Raw genomic sequence first — 15708 nt, 5'->3', positions numbered from 1 at the left:
AGGATGACTGCGGAGGGACTTGATGTGATGGTCTAAGGTTGTGACACCCACTCACGAAATGGCATCAGACAACTCATCTTTAGACGATAGGGACAAGGACCAGACAATGGATGCTTATAAGGACACGTCGAAAATGCTCCTGGAAATCGAAGATATTGAAAGTGGTCCTTCAACTGTGTAATTGTACAATAGCTACATTCAAAATGAAAAGACCCAACACAATTATTCATGGGACAAATTCCTGGTGAAAATAGAAATGTGCTGCCAAAATAATTGATATCCTTAAATTAAAGTTAAACAAATCTATGTATTTCATTTGAAATAGTTAAAATTCAGATTATTTTTTGTTTACATTATATACATTGAAGTCTCACTTTAAGTAAAAGCACTAAAATAACTAAATAAATGTGAGTTTAACTTCAGCTATGAGTATGCAATATTAGAATGATCTTATATGACCATATATAAAATATGTTTGCATTGTTGTACTAACTATACAATCAAAGGATAACACGGTTCTATCATTCTGTGCAATATGGTTAAAAGGCATAAATAAGCTTCTTAATTCACATTAAATTGAGATTTTCTTTATGAAAATACATACAAATATAACTCGTGTATTAGGCTCAACAACATTCAAAGCTTTTTCAAGTCATAAAAGGTTTATTCAGTCACAAAGTGTTTCACAGTTAAAAAAGATAATCTATAAACTTCCACAAGCATTATAAATATAAAACAATAAAATAAAGTACAAAATATTATATATTAAAGCTATTATCCAGGTAACATCAATTCACAAAGCCTTGGGTTTGCGTGTGATCACTGAATTGATCCAATCGATATAGTTCGTCACTTTAGTGTAAACACCGGGTTTTTCGGAGCGGCCGCAGCCCTCTCCCCAGCTGGTGATGCCATACAGGAAGCTGACATCATGGTGCGCACAGGCCAGAGGGCCCCCCGAGTCGCCCTAGGGAAACACATAAGTGGATAGTCTTCACACACAATATAAACAGACATGCTAGATGAAAGCGGAGTCGCACAAACAGCTGAGTCACCCACTTGAAACCTAATATATTACTAAAATTGCACTCTACCCACAAGCTAAACAGATAAGCATGACATTTCATTTAAGAGGGAAGAGCGGATGATGGAGTAGGATGTCTTTGGCTGCAGACGTTTCTGCAGTTTTTAAACCCTCTAACTTCCTCCTGTCACTTCACTCAGGGGAATCCCTGCTGCCATCTTAAGTGCTGTTCCATTACTCTGAAACCTTGAGTCAACGTTCTTACATAGACCCTTTCAAAAAGTGAGGGAGGTCTACAGTGTAGACCAAAGTCCACACAGCTGTAGACTCTACAGCTATGTGGACTTTAGGAGTTGTATTTGCGCAGAACATTTTAGAGTCGGAAAAAAGAGCTGGTTGCGATTGTTATATTATTATACCTTGCCTTGTTTTCTTTCTAAGACATTTAGCAGCAGAATATTTTTTTTTTACAAATAGTATAAATGAATACATATTTACAGCTGCCAGATGTAGCTTACATAGCTAGCAAAACTGTCAGTTTGCCAACATATAACCGAAATTCGAAATACACGAAATATAGTCGAAATTCAAGATTAAAAGAGATAATGGTGGACACACTTGGCCCAAGCTTCCAGGAAGTCAGCTGGATGTTGAAGCATCTTTTGTTGTTAAAATCATCATCGAGAAATCAGGCCATGTTGGCTTTATGCGGCACTGAGCGACTTTAATAGGAATAAAGGGGGCCCCACATCAAGCGCCCCATGCAGTTCCCTTAAAACAACCATGGCTTGACCTGAAACCTAACTGAAAAACAACACAATCAAATACTCAAATTATAAACATGCAAAAATGTTGAAGTACATAAGCTACCATGCTTTTCGCAGCCTGGGATATAACAATCCCTGTCTGTTTCAAATGTTTACATACCTGGCAGGCGTCCGCACAGCCGTTCAGCCCCGCACAAATCATGTCAGCAGTGACATGGTTGCCATAAACATTTGGCTTCCTACAAGCGTCATGAGGAATCAGTCTCACTCCAACCTCCTGCAGACTAGAGTAACCCTCTGCCTCTGTCAAAAGAAATAACCCCAACACGTTACATTACAAGGAAGTGAATGGAAGTCCCCCATGAAACCAGGAAGGTACTTGGATTCTTCAATTAGTTTCAATGACATGTTCTATTGAAGGCCCATCACCAACACAGGTGTTTCCACATATGTTTCCTAATGAGACCTATTGATTGACATCTTTACTCTCCTGTCAGGGTTTACAGGGCGGAACAATTTAACCTGTCATCATCAGTGTTATGAGTAGGTAATAAAGTATTATGACAAAACATTTCTAGGAAAGCACCACCGGATTTCAACTTGACTGAAGGTTAGGCTTCTTCATAGTAATAAAAGGGGGTGTGCAGGGGCAAAACTAAATGAATACTTCAAACGTACCACACTAAATGATATCTAAGATGACCTCTTCCAGGTTGCTAAAACCCCAAAGATTACAGGAAAATAACATAAACTAACTTAATGGAAGCTTCAGTCTAAAAGGCATTTCTTATCTCTATAATTTTACTGGTACAAACCAAACCCATTTACTACATTATTTGTTTGTTAAACTAACATTTCCTGAGTTCTTTGGAAGAACTTGAAGCACAAAGCACTGAGTTTTGAACACATACTGTATATTGACAAAACAGTAAAAAGACAAAACAACATTTCCACTGCTTTGACAGTTTAATGTTTCATAAGGAAATAATGTATTGCCGTTCAATATCCACCCAAATAAAGTGTCTGTTCCAGTGTATCTCTGTACTGTAGGTGTAATCGTGATGAAACAGCTCGTCCATGATCTCCCAATCACTCACTCTCACTCATGTGTCCCCAGCCGCTGATGGTACAGCAGGAGTGATCAGGGAACGCCATGCTTTTGTCCGGGAGACAGATGGGTCTGATGAACGGAGTTTTCCTCACGCACCGCCCGTCCTGCTTCGCCAGCTTAATCAGAACTGCAAAACAATAAACGCAACGTTATGAAACCGGTGACAAAAAGCGTAGTTAAACGATGACACAAGTGTTGACCAATGAAAACGTTAGTGTGTGTGTTCATGGGGGGAGCACAGGGAAACAGCTGCTCAGTGACACACAGCTGTGCACGCAAACTGAGGTCTTAAGTGAGTTTGTGTGTTTCTGAATGGGGACAGGAGGTATTTACTTGAGTCACTGGTGTGTGTGTTTCTGTGTGTGTGTCCGTTCAGTGCTTACCAATGTCATATAGTGTTGGATTAAACACTGAGAACTGTTTTGGAAAGATGTACTCCTGCACTCCGAACGTCCTGGTGTTTGGACCCGTGACGTTGAACCTCTGCTGGCCGAGCACCACCCTCAGCTGAGACTTCAGGGGGCTAAAGGAAGACACATTATTATCAGTAGATGGTAATGCCAAGTATTTACTCATAATGTCCATCTGTTACCAGACATTTCAGTCCAGAAGCCTCAACAACTACCGGGTAAAATTACTCCGATTAACTTTGATGCCCAGAGGATGAGCTACAACCTTTATTTTGGCACCACCGTTAAACTAAAATGTTACGTTTACACAGGATATTTTAAAATGTAATGGATGTAATCGATTTCCATTATATTTATCCAGTACCTCGAAGCATCCATACGTCCTAGCTTTCCCTGAGGACAATATTAACACTTCTCGACCCAAGACTCTAATAATAGCTAATCTCCAATATGGTGTTCATGAATTAGTTTGTTCTGCGGGGTATTAGGAACATTGTGGACTCTTGTTCTGCTTCGTTTAGCAGAAAGCAGATATCATGTGCCGTATCCTTATAGTAAACTGCTAAACACTCCAATATCCATTCAGTGATGTCCAACTCGATGATGTAATGCGTTAGCCAAAGATCTTTGAACTTGAACAATGACACCAGATGCCTGTTTGCTGACATCAAGAGAGTAATGTATGCTCATGCATGTAAACAGCATCTGTGCGCGAGCCGTTTTTAGGTTTTCCTCGAACTGGACGTCTAAATATAGCGCCTTCGTAAAGCTGTGATGATGAGGAGTCAAAGCCTTTGAATCACGGGCCTTCTGAGTTGCGACCTCTGCGACGGATAGTATATTGCGCAAATATAAGTACAAAGTACATAAGTACAAAAATGTGCAACCATTACAGCTGGAATGCGTCCATGACATACTTGCGGAAGAAGCAGTGAGCGGCAGAGACGATCCAGCAGGAGGAGACCAGAGTGCCGGCGCAGAAGTCTGACTCTCCGATGTAAATGGCTGCCATCCAGGGGTGAGTCCCTGGCAGCGCTGAGTTCCCGCCCATTATCCGGCCCCTGGCTATCGATAACCTCTTCTCGTGCCTTTTCCCACACACATGCTTTTTGCCGGGATTGGAAGGCTTCGGGACATTAAATGGGATAATCCTTCGTGAAAAGGCTACATGAGGAAACAAGTAGAAGTGCATAATTATTTCAGATTCAATGGCATAATTGAACTATAAACTACATTTTGTAGAACTAAAACTAGGGCTGCACAACTAATCGAAATTGTGTAGAAATATATATATAAATCGCAATACTGACTAGTGCAATGTCCAGATTGCAGTAAGCCCAATATTTGATAAGGACAAATATGACAAAATATAGAGTAAAATATTGCTATCGCAGACTAAATTTAAAATCAAAGAATCCCAACATGACCTTTTAATATTTGTTTCAATGAAAATGTGAATAATGTTTCAAAAATGATCATTCCCTCTTATACTGCATACTGATTACAATTTAATTCCAATAAAACAAAAAGCAATTACTTATTTTGATTTTAATTGTGCAGCCCTAACTACACCAACCTACACGACTACATATTCATCTAAAAGCTAGAGTATGATGCTAACACACTTCCTAAATACCTCTTCTGAATATTTGCTTGTGTGTCACAGGCTGATTCTCCCCTGTAAGAAAGCAAAAAAGGCTGTTCTATAGGAAAATAATGATATATCAGAAGAACAACCCCATGCTAGAAACCATGTGTTTAGGGGAGCGCAGCAGATGGGAAAAGCTTGTGGATTCTGTGCATACCCCTGGCATCGGGACGCACGGCTGACGGTGCCAAATCCCACTCACCACATAAACATGGAGCTGCACCTGACATGACATGTTGATTCAGAGTGAGTCATGCCTAAGCCCCCTTATCTCATCCAGCCCACGTTGTAAAAAAGCGCCCTGCCAAAAGCAGTCAACTCTGCTGTATTCAACTTTTTCGGAGCAGCGTGACTCAACGGAGATTCGCTGTGTTCCCCACGCTCTCTGTTATGATCCCAAACAACTTCTAATTAAAAGTAGGGATGCCAGCGATTATTCGATTTTTCGAATATTCGTTACAGTCTCCATAATCGAAAATTATTCTTAAAATTCGATTTTATTTATATATTTTTTTATTATTATTTATGTTTTTCTTTTTTTTCATGGCTTAGCGGGGCGGCGAATAATCGATTAATATTCGCCAGGGCTGTCCGATTTTCGAATTTCATCATGGTCAGTTTCTGGCATCCCTAATTAAAAGCGGAGGCCTTGAATGAGCAGTTGATCTGTTTTGATTGACTGTGTTTCATAATCAAAGCAAATAGATTAACCATTGTCAATGATGGCCTTCCTGAAAAGCTGCTCCTAATATTTTCATACTTTCTAATGATGAGTTCAACCTTCACAGAGGACAGCTTAATGAATCCTTTTATAAGTTACATACATTTACGTAAACAAGACCAATAATAACCAAGCTTGATAATAAATGGAAAGCGGATAGTTCCAGAATGTATCCGCAGTGATAAAAGCACAATAAAGCTGAGGAAGCTAACATTATTACTCCTAAAACCCATGGACGAGCTTCAAAGTATCTCAAAACACTTGTAGTGATAACACCAACTACATGACAAACTAAATACAGATGCTAATATGTTCTTCAACCCTCTATGATTTCCAATGAGGCCTGAGAAAATGTCCCAAAAACACATGGTCCCACTGCTTACAAAACTAGACGATCAAACTTCTCCGTTTACTCACACACAGACATCACACAGGCGGGGACGTCACAGTACTCCCAGGAGATGGCGCCGTTATCTAGCGTGTAGCACCACGGCATCTTGTCTTTATCTGGGTTTCTGAACACACGGGAACACAGCGGACAGAGTGTGTGTAGGTGTGCCACCTTTGATTATAACACTGCAGATTACTCACATAAACTTAACGGCACCATCTCTTAAATTACGAGCGGAGAATTATTTCAATTTTGTTGCTCTCACATTTGAATAATTAGGAATAATGTCTCACTGAGCTGTTATATAGGACTTGAATCAGAAAGGCAAATAGTCACTCAGTCGAAACGTGTGTGTTTGTGACCAAATCCCAATAACTACTTGTAACTTAATGTTTGGGACTTTTTAGGTCACATACTAATTGCTGTGGGCATGCTTGGTTGTCATAGCAACAAAACTGACTGAGAAAAGCAAGGAGGGCAAATGTGGAGGAGATATTCTTTTTAAATTGTATACAGGCGTGATTCACCATGTGCTTGTTTAACGCTCGCGGTGGTTTCAGGTCTGCTGGTTGCCTCTGAGGACTGAGCAACAGGTGTTAGCATGTGAACTCCACAGATAAGCTCAGAATAAAGTTAGAGAAAGTCTAATTTATTGGAAGAATATGTGGAAATCTAGCCAAATAAGTCAGCTTGTACACATTCAAATCTTGGAATAACTAGCTTTCATTTGTCATGTTGCTACTAGAATTAGCAGGATGTCTCCACACACACCTGCAGTAGGCATGATTCCCGAGGCCTTTGCGGGGCGAGTCGTCCACCGTGCCCACGTGCAGCTCATCGTACAGCAGGTCTGAGTTCCAGGCCATACAGCGGGCGCCGGACACCGTCGTGTCCACCACCCCTCTGTAACCTGTGCCCCTGCCGGTGTAGCACTCTGACTCCGGCTCTGCACACACGGGCAGAAAAACGCAAGACAAATATGTGTCAATTATGTCTTGATTTCCCAATGAAGTGTGTCAGCAACATGAATACAGTTAGACAATGACAGGTTACTTTCTTTCACTCTCAAATTAGTCAGAACACGTCTAAAAACAAAAACTCAGGTTCAGCAGCTCGCTCTTGTTTCCACCTGCCACCATTAATCAAACCATTATCACATACACATGAGTGGACATGAATGCACTGTATGAACATGAACACATGACAGATACACTTAGAGAGAATTACTTCCTGCTACTACAGGTCTGCTTTCACTCACCGACGCTGCAGTGGGGACCGCCGTAGCCCCACCTGCAGTTACACACCTCCTTTCGGGTGGCTGTGATCCGTCGGCACGTCCCGTCGTTCTGACAAGGGTTTGAACGGCACACTGAACACACAAAGGCAAAACAGGGCACATCATCTTCAGAGTTCATACTGTTTATTTCCACAAAATGTCTGTCTGTACTATGCGTGTTCAACACATCTGCGATAAGTGATTGTTTGGTCCATTTAGGGATGTGGAAACAAGCCATTAGCAAAACACTGACATATCATATATGGCGTTTGTTGACAGGCAGCTTGTTTACACATTCAGCAGATGCAAAGCCACATCATCAATCATTTAACAATGGGCTTTTGGGCACCTCATCAAAGCTCAATATGTCCTCTCTTTTAGCTCCTATTTTGGTCCCTACCACGCTCTTATATAAACGTTTTTAGCCGTAACAAGCAGCTGTTTGTTTTTATACAACAAAGTGTTAATAAATGACACTATTTACAGAGCAACAAACACCAGATACACAAAGTTAGCAACCAGCTGGTCAACATAGCAGAGCATTTAGTGGCTAAAGGGACAAGAGATATTTCCCTTAATAGTTGGTCTGCTTGTTGTGTAAATATGAAAATGTTTTCTAAAATGAGCTCCATGCAGCTTTGAAAGGTGACAATACTCTATGTTAATGTGATATCTTCAGCAAGCTGTGCTGGTCTTAAGAGACAAGAAAGTAATTGAATGCCGCTTAAATTAAATAAATGAACCTCGTGACGCAACATCTGTATATCTCTGCGCTGTTTAAGGAGTTTCATTTGTTACCTTCAGAAAAGTTTCCAGTGAGCCAAAAGATAACTCAAAATAAACCTAAGTGCAATTACATTCCAAAGCTGAATCTAAGGTCATGCAGGTGCATTCAGTTTAAAGGAGATTTTTTTTTCCCAATGTAAGATAAGCCCCTACCGTCACGACAAAAAGCGGTTTCGGCTCACGGAGCATGAAACCGACTCCCTCTTTTATGCCGGGGAATCTGATTAATGCTCAAGAACATCCTCCCCATAGAGATGAAAGTACCTCATGGACCCGTGGGGTGTGTCCTAAAACACCATTCCTGAGTCACAGTGAGTCATATAATCTGTCTTTTCTTCCACGGCAAAGTTAGGCTTGTAACTATGGAGCCGTGATCAAAGAGAGAAAGCCTGTGAAAGGCTGGGAGGAGACCTGACACTTGTATCTTTTGAGGTTTGATAAGTAAGAAAAAGCTTGTGAAATCTTTCCTTAGAGTGCACTATTCTCCATTTGTAGTTAGTTAATGCCCTGTGTCTCCTGCAAATGTGGCTTATTCTTCTTCATGCAAGGCAAAGAAGGTTCACCTAACTGACAGTTTGTGGAAGTGCATAGTGTTTAGGTTACGGTAAATACATCCTCATATTGGGTTTCACTCATCGTCTCAACAAAAGCACAGGATTGAAGCAGCTGAAAACACGTCTTACTTGTGTAGCGGACTCTTTCACACTGGATTTCCCCCGCCACACATGTGCACTGTTCCACATTACGGAGGTGAATTCGTCCCCAAGTGTCTCCGGTGTCATAATAGTGCAGGTGTACCATTTCATAGCACTTCTCTGTGGACGCATGAAAGGCAATAGGTTGAAATGTGAGAGGAGATTGGAGAGCTCAATGGAGCGCGCAGAGCAACGTTTCATGGCTGAGCTGAGCAAGATGCATTCAAATGAGAAACATTGGTGCGTCTTTTTAGTGTTTATGTTTGATTGAGAGCCATTCAAAGGACTTTGAATGAGTGATTTGCAAAATGACTCATAACAGACCTGTGTGAAGTTAAAGGGGAAACTTCTTTAACAGAGATAAGAGAGGGAAGAAGTAAAGCTTATTCTAGGTCTTTGAAAGAAGAGCTTGACAAACAAGATTTTAAATGAAAAGAAGAAATCATTTTAATATGACTTCCTTATCTTGCAAATCATGTGACATAAAACGTTTTTTAAAAGCCATTGAAAGGATTTTTTTATATTGTTTTGACACTTTCCCACTAACAATTCCCAAAGCTTTTCCCACAGGGAACATATATTGCATTTTTCCAATGTGCGTTATTGAACTGAATTCAACCTACATAACTTAATTTACTGATGAATACCATCAAGCTCTTGGAAAAAGCCAGTACCGTGAAGAATTCATTTTGGGGCTCATTTTTCATCATAACTAGGAATAAAGTTATCGGATTGAAATCATAACCCTCTGCATATGTTTCCTATAAACATAATGAGACAAGTTGCAGAGTTTGTACATTTGAAAGTTATCAAAGAACCTTTATTTTCTTTTGCGGCAGTAAGTATGTAATGGCGCATTTCCACTGCAGCGGGTAGCCCCGTTTAAGCGTCCTTAATCGTCCTCAAGCGGCCAGGCCAGTTTTTGGTGGCCTTTCCATATAGCGTAGCACCGGCTAGCGGGTACTTTTCCCCTCTTTTTCCGGCCCCATAAAATCGTGGTTCTATCAAGCCAGGGCCAGGGCTGAACTAGTGACGTCAACACTCTCGACTGCTGATTGGTCAGAGAAAATCGTCACAAGATCGCGCGCGAGATCATCCCTAGCGGCGCATATATATCTAGAAGCAAGCTTGCAGCATTTTTATACACAGCATTTTTTGACGTTCCTACTTCTCATTGGGGATGATAAAATCCAGCGGGAGCTCGACGGGAGCCCCGCCTACACTGCGTTGCTACCCCAGGTCCTAAACTGTAATGGAAATGCGCCACGGCCTCGGACGGCCAGCGAGGCAGCCCGAGGCCTGAGCGAGGACGCTTAAACGAGGCTACCCCGCTGCAGTGGAAATGTGCCATAAGCTTCCTGATTTGCAAAATGATAAGAAAACACTGAATGAAGGCACAATTAAAAAGGGATGGCCATGAGAGTCTGATATGTTGTGTTAAGATTGAATGGAGGATATATATAACAAAACAGTGGAAGTATACATGTCATTCATAAAGAATAACTATCTCAGAGTGTACATACTGTGCTCACAGTGTGTGCCAGTGAAGCTCTCCGGACAGGAGCACTCAGCAGACGTAGTGTGTGGGATCCGTGTGCAGACCCCTCCATTCTGACAGAGGGTCACCTGACATGGATCTGTGATTCTGCGCGACGTGTGGATAGAAACTGAAACACATCAACATGGACGGACAGTTAGAGGATAGCCATGACAGTATTATGATTGATTAACTGCACTGTGTTTAGTACACTTACCATTTGGAATAATTTTCTGTGGCCCACAGAAACCGTACTGCAGGTCCCGATCGAAATTATGAGTGAGGGAGCACCTGCAACAGAGGAGGAATATAATAGAGTCTCCAGCATGTCACCGAGATTAAAAAAGGAGACATTTGCATCGAGATTAGGGTTTGGCAATATACTAATGTTACCGTGAAAGATTCATCAACTGTCTGAGATTGTTAGATGATGTTCCAGTGTGTCTCAGCCTTTGACAACTCAGTATGCGTGAGCCGCCCACTGAGAAAAATGTCATGTATTTTACGTCATGTGATCGGCTCTCACGATCGGCATTTTTGGAGAGCACAGATCGATCGGCAGAGAGTGAGTATCGGCCGATGTCGATCGGTGGCCGATCTATCGGAGCATCCCTCGAGTAAATCATGCAGAATGTTGCACTGATCTATCGACAAAACATCAGTAGGCAACATGTTGATATTCAAACCACATGAGAGATAGAGCGCCCACAAGGTAGAGATGCTCGCAGTATCTTTAATATTAAGTACAGTATTCTAAAAGGTAAAGGTAGCTGTATAGCAGGTTGAACACACTTTATAAATATTAATAAAATAAAAAGATTACTTAAGAGGCTGTTTCATAAGTTTGTAAGATTCAGTTTGTGCTTATTGCAAGATCAGTGCAACAAAGCGCTTAACAATTTCCGATCAGTTCAATTTTTTTTTTTATATATATATATATATATATAACCACAAAAGCAGTATCCATAACAAAAACAAAATACATCAGTTACTGCAATCTGTTAACAATTGTTCAATCATAACCGCCCAGAATTTCGCAATTGGTGCAACCCTAATATATATTCTTTCTTTATAGCCATTTTTGGGCCAATTCATGATATTGCTTTATAGATTGAAAACTCATTTTGACAGATTAATATTGCTTTTTTTAAGAGAAATTCATGGAAAGGGAATGCCTTAACAGCTATAGGATTGGTTGACATGCAATTTGATAGAGACATTAACCCTCCTTCAAGATGAATTCTTACTGAGCGTCCAATACTTTTTTTTTTATAATAAATTGTGCAAAACTAAGGACACTCCCATTATCCTCAAATGCACTTTATGTTTAGTGCTAGTTAGAAAGCTGGTGAATATGCTTAACATTACCTAAACATAAGCACATTTTTTAAATGAGTATGTTAGCTTGCTGATATTAGCATTTAGCTCTGGTTCTGCCTCAAAAAGTTGACGCTTAGTCGTGTTATAAGACTTTGGCAGTCGAATAGAGACACAACTACCTGCTTATTGTATCCATTAACAGTTTCACAATAAGCATTAACTGATTTTATGACATAAAACCACTTATATCATGAGAGTGTTTTATTCACCCTTAAACGACGTCTTACAAGCTACAAATACTAACAAGCCGCACTAACAATTTCTCTGTAACTGAAATGCGGTACTTTTGAATACTTTGGGGGAACGACTCGGGGCGGAAAATCTCAACATGAAAAATGTTGAGATTTTTTTTCTCAATTCCTGCATTCTAGTGAATTTTCATAGTAACACTGCACTTCAGACAACCTACAACTGGTGATGGTGTCTAGGTCTTTAAGTGTTAAACAGCTGAGAGCAGTCACTGCTGTTTTTTGTGGTCTTCTTTCACACACACATCTTACCAAGTGTGTATGAACATCCTCACAAACCAACAAAGAACATGATCTATATCAAATTTAAGACAGAAAACTCCACACTGGTATCTGATCGTCAATCACCGGATAACTTTATTTTAACTATATACAAACTGGTGAATGAAATGAGCAACAAACTTAATGGTTGCACAGACTGTTTGAGCAGTGGATCTGTCGCGGCTTGTCAAAAAAAGTATAATGGCTCCCCCCAAAGTATAATTTATGGGTGGCTCCCCCCAAAGTATAATTTATGTTTTTTAAAGTTTTTTTTACTCACTGAGCACTCATTGCCACCAATGCAAATGAGTGCTCACTGAGTAAAAAAAAACAAAAAACACACAAATTATACTTTGGGGGGAGCCATTATACTTTGGGGGCCCCCCAAAGTATTAACATGCTGTGGGAATCACTGCACTTTGATTCTGTGAGAAAAAGAAAACCTCACTAAACCACAACCGACTGACACTCTCTTACTCTGTAAATCATCCACTTCTTTAACCAAAGCAACATCGGCATACTCCTGGACCGCTCGGTGAATCTGCAGTACATAATGACAAACCTCTCCTGGCGCTGAGCTCATGAACGCATCGCAAAAACATGCAGGGTCACATTGCAGTAGGTGGACCGGGATGTTGGGCCATATATAATTGCATTCATGTTGCTCCAACTTGCTGGCACCCACCCTTCTTGTCTCAATTCCAAAGAATGAAGACTGGAAAAGCCCGTCAGCAAGTTTTCCAAAATAGAAAAATCTAATAAAAAGGAAGATTTTGTTGCTAAGACACAATCTAAAGCAATAAAAATGTGGTTTAACTGTGACAGCTGTTTATTCACCCGAAGGATGAGAATGTATAAACTACAGCCACAGCAACAATTTACAGAGGATTTCTTTAATAAGTATAATACAACTATTATAATATTCCTGACAGGGCACACACATCATTAGAGGGCCCACCAGCAATGAGCAATTAATTAAAGCAAATTAGCTCATTAAAAAATGGCATTATGACAGTAAATCCCCCATTACTGTGACTGTAATTGGCAGCCACTACACACCCCAATTACACACTGCACTAGTGTCATCAGGAAATCACTGCAATTACATGATGGAAAATACCAGTGTTTTTGTTCATTTCAATGTCATGCCAACTTGAGGACAAGTCATACAAACACCTAACACGTAACACCTGCGGTCGGCGTTAGGGTGACGTATACAAGGCGTGTGAGTCTGCACAAAACCAAAATGTGACGAGGCAGCACTTCTACCTGTCACGTGTGGTCTAATGCAAGTGTGTGGTAAGTTGTTACCATTACACACAGGTGGTTGATTGTGAAAAAATAGAAACTCACCAGGGTTTTGAGGACCGGATGGTGAGGCAGTGGTGATGAATTCTTCCCCCCTGACGAAATGGGAATTTACATTCTTTGTTGTCTGTTGTTAGAACTGGCAACAGAGAAAGAAAACACAGCTTGTTAGTGATTTTCAGAGAACACAAACGAGTGAAATCAGAAAATGGCTGAAAAAAATGCAATTCCCCCTGCGCCTCAAACACAAAGACTCCTTTGACTTTGAATAGCTCTGATCAGAGAACAGTAAATCCATCTCCCTAGATACCTAAATATGCAGGTAACAGACCTATACAAGCACTAACTCCCAAGGGATTACAGTTAAAGTTGCACCCACAACTTTCTCTGTAAGCTAAAAATATATGACATATTCACTGCCAGTTAAATGTGCACCATCCCTCTTTTCTCATCTAAATCAAACCCAGGACTTAGGTAAACCCTACCTTTCCGGATCCCGCTGTATGGCACATGTGAGATCATGGATTCATACCCAGCAGACAGTATGCGCTGAAATAAGTGAAAATAAGTTATTGCAATTAACTTTTCACGCAAAATTGATTAAAACAAGTAAGTAGGGTGGTTAAAACTTACCCCCCTTGTACTGAAAACACAAGGTAGAAAAAGTAATACAAAGTATGCCATCATGAAAGTGTGTTGGTCCATCCGGAGAAGCTTGTTTCCAGAAGTCCGAGGAGGTTCTGTGAGCCTGTCACGTTATATCTGTCAGTTTCCAAGTGATCAGCCTGCGTTTTGTCATAGGAGACGTGGGAAACCCTGCAAGTATTATCCTGTCCCTCACACTTTCAAGCTGTATTGAGTAAACCCGTTGCGTCATTGGGCTCGGCTATCTCCGAGGCATCCTATATCCCGGCTGGTGTTCCCTCTGCACCTCTCTGCAGACGCCCACGGTTTATCGTTGTTAGTTATCCATGGAGAGAGGACAGACCAAAACTTTCCAGAGGCTCAGGCGGGGGGACTATCTGCTGCAAACTCCCAACTTTTCCGACTCCGGCACCGTGTTAAAGTAACGCGTTACTGCAGTGTCACTTAACTGTATGCCTCATATGATACTAAATGTGTGTCGACTGTGGTGTCTGGATTTTGTAAACTTGTTTAGTTAATAAAGACTGCATAATATAATAGTAACTTTTGACATGTCTTTGTAAATGTATCACCAGCAGCAAATTGCAGGTTAACTAAGCTAATGGGGTTAATGCATGTTGAGCTATAGTTTAGTATATTAGGCTAACTCTACTGTTAAGTAACGTGATGTAGCCTCAGTAATATAATTAAACCAATTGACATACAGTATTATAACAACCCCTTTTTAAATGAACACTTACAGGAGAAACCACGACTAAGTTCAATTTTAATTCTGACATCAAACTCATTAGTTAGCTCGTGTTTTTAGCCCAGTTAACTTTAGCTAACGCGTGTCCCAAACAGAAATGCTAACCTTACGGGTCCCACATAATATATTCTAAACGAATTAAAGTAAATGGGTTGAACAAAGTTTGACTTGGAAGTTCAAGGCTGTTGTGATAATTTAATAATTAATTGCAGAGGAAATTAAGTCAAGTGCCATGAGTCATGCCGATGTTTAAGCATGCTTAGAAGTTAGCTTAAATAACGCTAAGCTAAAGAGGAAAACTAGCAGTTGGTGTGCTAACAAACAGTGCTGTTTAACTGCCGATAGCCCGATACCTACTTGTCACAGTATGTTACCCTGGAGAAAGTAGTGCTAGCTGATGTCACAACAAAAGATAGTTCTTAGGAATGGTTTTGGAAGTCCTGAAACTGGTTATAGGGCTCTTCTTTTATTCCCATCATAGATTCATAGATAGTACAAAAGGACTGCTTTGGGAGATGGTAAAAGAGCACAATGTGGAAGCAGTCTAGGCATAAAAACATTCACAGATGGGCCATTGGGTTATATCTTGTTTTTAAAATCAGATAAGTCAAATGTAAGGTGAATCAAGGATAAGGCAGAAAGTACAGTTCTCATCTAGAACTCAATAATGGCAGGCCCTTTGAAATAGGACAAGTATGAAAGTGAAGAGCCCAACCAATCTTGTGTTGTCAGCATTCCAGCAGTGGCATGCT

The 15708-nt window shown here is 40.6% G+C and overlaps 1 protein-coding gene across 2 annotated transcripts; it reads right to left on the bottom strand.

Moving 5' to 3' along the window:
• Window positions 1-657: 657 nt before the first annotated feature.
• LOC117552732 (hepatocyte growth factor activator) lies at window positions 658-14501 on the bottom strand. Of its 2 annotated transcripts, XM_034226326.1 has the most exons (15): window positions 14197-14501; window positions 14049-14112; window positions 13609-13702; window positions 10584-10657; window positions 10353-10496; window positions 8818-8949; window positions 7331-7441; window positions 6844-7018; window positions 6099-6196; window positions 4949-4990; window positions 4230-4476; window positions 3286-3425; window positions 2889-3029; window positions 1952-2094; window positions 658-967 (listed from the first exon to the last, which is right to left on the bottom strand). In XM_034226326.1, exons 1-15 carry the CDS (start codon window positions 14266-14268, stop codon window positions 794-796), a joined length of 1851 nt encoding a protein of 616 aa, XP_034082217.1. In that variant the 5' UTR covers window positions 14269-14501; the 3' UTR covers window positions 658-793. The 2 variants fall into 2 exon arrangements, with proteins under 2 accessions (XP_034082217.1, XP_034082218.1); XM_034226327.1 differs by lacking the exon at window positions 4949-4990.
• Between the last annotated feature and the right edge of the window lie 1207 nt (window positions 14502-15708).

Source organism: Gymnodraco acuticeps, unplaced genomic scaffold (genome assembly GCF_902827175.1).
Source record: "Gymnodraco acuticeps unplaced genomic scaffold, fGymAcu1.1, whole genome shotgun sequence".
NCBI classification, from domain to species: domain Eukaryota; kingdom Metazoa; phylum Chordata; class Actinopteri; order Perciformes; family Bathydraconidae; genus Gymnodraco; species Gymnodraco acuticeps.
This window is presented reverse-complemented; position numbering and strand designations above follow the sequence as displayed.

Coding starts and splice junctions, on each gene's coding strand:
- LOC117552732 (XM_034226326.1), bottom strand. CDS start 14,268: ATGGACCAACACACTTTCATGATGGCATACTTTGTATTACTTTTTCTA. Junction 7,442..8,817: donor TGAAAGAGTCCGCTACACAA/GTAAGACGTGTT, acceptor TTGTGTGTTCAG/TGTGCCGTTCAAACCCTTGT. Junction 3,030..3,285: donor TCCAACACTATATGACATTG/GTAAGCACTGAA, acceptor ATTGTTTTGCAG/TTCTGATTAAGCTGGCGAAG.